Raw genomic sequence first — 6,000 nt, forward strand, 5'->3', positions numbered from 1 at the left:
AAATGGATAAGCTGGGATGCTCTTTATAGTACAAATGCCTATATCTAAATGGATTAGCTGGGATGCTCTTTATAGTACAAATGCCTATATCTAAATGGATTAGCTGGAATGCTCTTTATAGTACAAATGCCTACATCTAAATGGATTAGCTGGGATGCTCTTTATACTACAAATGGCTACATCTAAATGGATTAGCTGGGATGCTCTTTATAGTACAAGTGCCTACATCTAAATGGATTAGCTGGAATGCTCTTTATACTACAAATGCCTACATCTAAATGGATTAGCTGGGATGCTCTTTATAGTACAAATGCCTACATCTAAATGGATTAGCTGGGATGCTCTTTATAGTAAAAATGCCTACATCTAAATGGATTAGCTGGGATGCTCTTTATAGTACAAATGCCTACATCTAAATGGATTAGCTGGGATGCTCTTTATAGTACAAATGCCTACATCTAAATGGATTAGCTGGGATGCTCTTTATAGTACAAATGCCTACATCTAAATGGATTAGCTGCTCTTTATAGTACAAATGCCTACATCTAAATGGATTAGCTGGGATGTTCTTTATAGTACAAATGGCCACATCTAAATGGATTAGCTGGGATGTTATTTATAGTACAAATGGCCACATCTAAATAGATGTACACAGACAGGTAGATAGCACAGATAGCACCATAGATAGATAGATACTGTAGATAGCACCATAGATAGATAGATACTGTAGATAGCACCATAGATAGATAGTGTAGATATATACTTTATTGATCCCCAAGGGGAAATTCAAGCTAATGTAGTGAGGAATATCTTTATCTGATTCATCAGCAACTGGCAATACTTTCATCCAATAACTAATCAACTAATCATCAATAATTGGTTTTGCTACTTTTGCAAGTAGACTACCAGTATTTCTGTTCTGGGTGTGAAGCCATTGAAGGCATGTTTATCCCTCCAGTATTCAAGTGCTTTGTAGGATATTCAGCTCATTAACACAGCAGAACTCCAGTATTCAAGTGCTTTGTAGCATATTCAGCTCATTAACACAGCAGAACTCCAGTATTCAAGCGCTTTGTAGGATATTCAGCTCATTAACACAGCAGAACTCTATGAACACTCAATTCAAATGGATGTTGTTTAAGTATAAGAGGCTGCACACACTTAGTGAATAGCACAGATATTAAATTGAAAACTGTTTACATTTTTATGTAAGCTGTGAACATTATCAACCATCCTGTCACAAAGTGCTCATTCTTTAAGTGTTTTATGGACTTGCCTTGATCCATCTCTGGCATCATCATGTTTGAAGGTTATGGGGGGATCCATTGACCGGTCACTCTTCATGGACACACCAGTGGGCACAGGTGATGGAGGCCTCTCATGATGGAATGAGCTGTGGTGTAAAATAACAACAATTATTTCCTATAGACGTGTTGTAGGGATATCTATAGACACGTTGTAGGGATATCTATAGACATGTTGTAGGGATATCTATAGACACGTTGTAGGGATATCTATAGACATGTTGTAGGGATATCTATAGACATGTTGTAGGGATATATCTATAGACATGTTGTAGTGATATCTATAGACATGTTGTAGTGATATCTATAGACATTGTTGTAGTGATATCTATAGACGTGTTGTAGGGATATCTATAGACATTGTTGTAGGGATATCTATAGACGTGTTGTAGGGATATCTATAGACATTGTTGTAGGGATATCTATAGACGTGTTGTAGGGATATCTATAGACATTGTTGTAGGGATATCTATAGGCTAGACGTGTTGTATGGATATCTTTAGACGTGTTGTAGGGATATCTATAGACACGTTGTAGGGATATCTATAGACATGTTGTAGGGATATCTATAGACATGTTGTAGGGATATTTATAGACGTGTTGCAGGGATATCTATAGACGTGATGTATGGATATCTATAGACATGTTGTAGGGATATCTATAGACGTGTGGTAGGGATATCTATAGACATGTTGTAGGGATATCTATAGACATGTTGTAGGGATATCTATAGACGTGATGTATGGATATCTATAGACATGTTGTAGGGATATCGGTAACACTTTACGGTAAGGGTACATGATTTATCATGAATTCATGCATGAATTAATTCATGATTTATGCATTACTTTATTCCTTTATATCTTATGAATCATCAAGAATTGACGTGAGTTCAAAGTCTCTCATTCATGACCTCATGCATGAACAACACATCAACTAAAGCATTAGTTATGGTGGGTACATCATTCTGATTTATGATTTCTTAAGCATGATCATCATGATTACATGAATTTAAGGTTAATTACTCATGATTTCATCACGTTTGTGGCCACTCAACTAAAGTGTGAACAATGGCATGTGTTTAGAGAACTGCACAAGTTGTGTTCAAATCAGAATTTGAGTAGTGATGACCACATTTTTGGCAGAAAAGGAAATCATCATGATCATTCTTAATAAATCATAAATCATAATGATGTGCCCACCATACTTAATGCTTTAGTTGATGTGTTGTTCATGTATTAGTTCACAAATGACAAACTATAAACTCATCTAAATTCATGATGATTCATGAGATATTAAGGAATGAATAATACATAAATCATGGATTAATTCATGCATAAATTCATGATGATTCATGTACCCTTACCGTAAAGTGTTACCGGGATATCTATAGATGTGTTGTAGGGATGTCTATAGACGTGTGGTAGGGATATCTATAGACGTGTCGGAGGGATATCTACAGACATATTGTAGGGATATCCTTAATCTTTTGCCATATTGTTTCCTTTGTCCTCTAAATTGGTTGATAACACAAATGTGCAATATGATAATGCTCATGACTGATATACTGTATCTGCTGCACAAACACAGAAGCTATTATTTCCAAGTACTTCAACTATGTACATGTACAGCTCCCCTGAAAGCATGACAAAATAACAGTTAAGAGTCTATACTTTTTCTCTCTTAAAGTGGCTGTATTAAGGAGCTATGTGATGTAGAATGTTACACAGCAACTCATCTCAGATGTGAGGATAGCAACACCTTTAAACTATTGGAAAGATGGTTAGCAAAGAACAGACATGCAACTTCTTAAAGAAACATAGCTTAGATCATGTGCTCAGCTACCTTTGCCCCTTTAGACTGTCTTCCTGTTTTGTGTTGACTTGTTTTTCCATGTTTCAGCCACTCCTCAGAGCACCCAGATGAATCTGATCATGACGAGCTTCAATGAAAACAAAGAATCAGAATATGTACAAACATTTTTTGTACATTTCCTCAATTGAAGGGTACAACACAGTTAGCATGACATTTTTACAATAATTTGTTTTCAATGTCCTGTACAAATATTTTGTACATTGATGTTCTTTGGGGTCAGTTTGACCCCAGCTGTATGAAACATAGGATACATGAATATTTGACACATTATGGATATTATTATTGTAATAGTATGAGAACATATTGTTATTATCATTATTACATACACAAGTACAAATTACATATAAGTTATTTTGGCAGGACTGTATAAGTCAAAAGGGGAAGCAACAGCAAGCCTTTGGGCTGCTGACACTGGATGGGCAATATTCCCAGCCAGGGTTCCAAGGTTCATAAAGGGGTGTGGGGGAGGTGGGATTGTTTTGTAGGGCTTTTGATGGTGGTTATTACACTTTGTTAAGTACCTGTCACAAAAAAACAATATCAATTATAATCATTTTCTGAGGGTTCTGAGGTTTCTCTAGGGTGAGCTCTTCCAGGTTAAAGCGGAGCTTTGCTACAACCAGTGCCTGTTCGGACCTCATGGGGCCCTCCTACCTGAACTCTGTCCCACCTGACACCCCAATACAATCATCCCACCCCATTGTGGGTGTCTACAGAAGTTACCAAATATAGGTTTTTGGGGAAAGAAATGACGTGTGAATCACCTTTACAGCTATAAATGGTTATATCTGGTTGTGCTACTGGCTGAGGCTGACTGTTATTCACCTGTCTGCAGTAGCCTAGGCTACTTGCTAAGGACATGTGTACAGGACTGGATTCCCTTCAATATTTTTGAAAGGTAGACTATATTAGATATTTGAATATGCCTACTTTATATCATTTACTATTGTCCCAGAGACCCAGACACAGCAAAGCAAATCAGTTATTGTCAAATCAGTTGTATTTAAACCAACCAAAGCTTGACCGGAATATGCGGTTATATTTCACAACATTTGCAAAGTACTGGAAAAGGCTGACAAGCAAGCCGCAGACAGATCAGGGTATTCACTTCCCTGTTGGGTATGCTAGGCCAGCAACACACGCTGGAGAAATGAAACATATCAACGTTTGTTTTCTTTTTATGTCAATCAGTGGTTCCTTCATAAATTGCGCAGCAAATTATCAGACGAGTGCCAGAAGCACCGGACATAATTTGACCAGCAGTCTCCGCGTCCATAGTTTGAGAAACGCTATGCTGCGTCCGAGCAAAGATTCTAGAAGCCCAGCGCAACTTCAAAAAGGAGGACAAATTAGTGTCCGGCTTGAGGTTGCGCCGGGACGCCGGACAGGGCGTTTAAAATCCCGACTGTCCGCCCTAAATCCGGATGTATGGCCACCCTACTTGGAGAGCGCACACTTAGGACATGGCAGATGCCTTATGACGCATCTGGTGATGTTAGCAAAAACATCCATCATAAAAAATCCATGAGACCCACATTCGCAACAAATATCAAGAAAACCAGGACAGTAGTTTTGTATAATCTAAGCTTCTGTACAATGGACCTGTGCCAATTCAGCCTGAAATGGAGGCTAGGCCTGTGCACCTGTGCGCTAAATGGTTTCCTATGAAAACAACAGTCTACCGTTAAAAGCGCACATTATTAAGCCTGGACACCAAGGTCATGAAACACAAAAGTTGCAAATTGAAAAAGTTGCAAAAAGTTGTTCAGTCCCAGCTCATTTATCAAATGCACTCTTTTAACATGCGTTAACACGTTAACATGACATTGAGACAGAAGAAAAAGCTGAACGTTTTTTTGATGTCCCTTGCTTTTTCTTATGCCAACAACAGGAATAAATCGAAGAGTTGAGGAGAGATATATCCTGTAAGAATTGCTGATGATTTATCCATAGAAGAAGCTCAACACCCACCTTTTAGTCCGACTTGTTCTGCGCCATTGGAAATACTAACAGACACATTTCCCGATAAGAAGAAAATCTGTTACCCAAACTGTTACATGTTTTAGGTTCGTTAGCAGCCTAACTTAGCAGACAAACTGATAATAACTATTTGTCATAAACTCGGCTATATTAAAAGCTTTACTTGTTAAGCAGGGTATTGCTCCTCCTTTGTCTTCATTCCTGGTATTACGATGGCATTATTGTTTTTACTTTCTCTTCTCTATTCCTCTCTGGCACACCTATTATTTTGTCACCAGTAGGTGGAGCTGTTTTCCTAAGGATTGTGGAGGCTTCCCCCTAGCCTGGAAAATCCAGACCCTGATAATCTAGAAATATTAAGGGTCTGGCCAAGAACAATGTAATGGCCCAACTCGAGAGGCGGCAACAAGCATGCATTTAAAAATCTCACTGCACGCAATTGGATAACACTAGACCATGTTTACTCTGAATAATTTCGGACTTCAACGCAATCCATTGTGCTCTCGTGAGAACTCTAGATTTCCAGGGTAGGCTTCCCCACAGACCTCATCGTAATCATACATTTCTCAAGGAATGCAGGCTACAACATGATTTACATAGGCAGGGATGGATTACTGCACGGGCCTACCGGGCCCAGGCCCAGGGGCCCAAGGGCTCAGGGGGCCCTGAAGCCCAAGCCATTGCACGGAATCATTGCCTCAATATCAACACATCATTATGTAGGCTATGAATCTGATTGAATTAAAGTATTGGCCATCCCCAAAATGCACCAGAATACAGAAAATCATATCAAACAATATCAGACATATGTGTGGGGGGCCCTTAATACATCTGGGCCCAG

The 6,000-nt window shown here is 38.7% G+C and overlaps 1 protein-coding gene across 1 annotated transcript in view; it reads right to left on the reverse strand.

Annotated features, from left to right (window-relative positions):
• The window catches only part of LOC143127155 (uncharacterized), a 47,083-nt gene extending 41,704 nt beyond the window's left edge, over window positions 1–5,379 (reverse strand). Inside the window, exons 1-3 of the mRNA XM_076288466.1 lie at window positions 5,151–5,379; window positions 3,150–3,246; window positions 1,277–1,393 (exon numbers count right to left, since the gene is read on the reverse strand). Of these exons, the coding sequence (XP_076144581.1) occupies window positions 1,277–1,393; window positions 3,150–3,199 (167 nt within the window). The 5' untranslated portion in view covers window positions 3,200–3,246; window positions 5,151–5,379. The remainder of the gene's footprint in view (window positions 1–1,276; window positions 1,394–3,149; window positions 3,247–5,150) is intronic.
• Window positions 5,380–6,000: the final 621 nt, after the last annotated feature.

This window comes from Alosa pseudoharengus, unplaced genomic scaffold (genome assembly GCF_046254945.1).
Source record: "Alosa pseudoharengus isolate Yale_2024_CS ecotype anadromous, Long Island Sound unplaced genomic scaffold, YU_APseudo_1.1 YU_APseudo_1.1_scf_17, whole genome shotgun sequence".
In the NCBI taxonomy this organism is placed as follows: Eukaryota; Metazoa; Chordata; class Actinopteri; order Clupeiformes; family Clupeidae; genus Alosa; species Alosa pseudoharengus.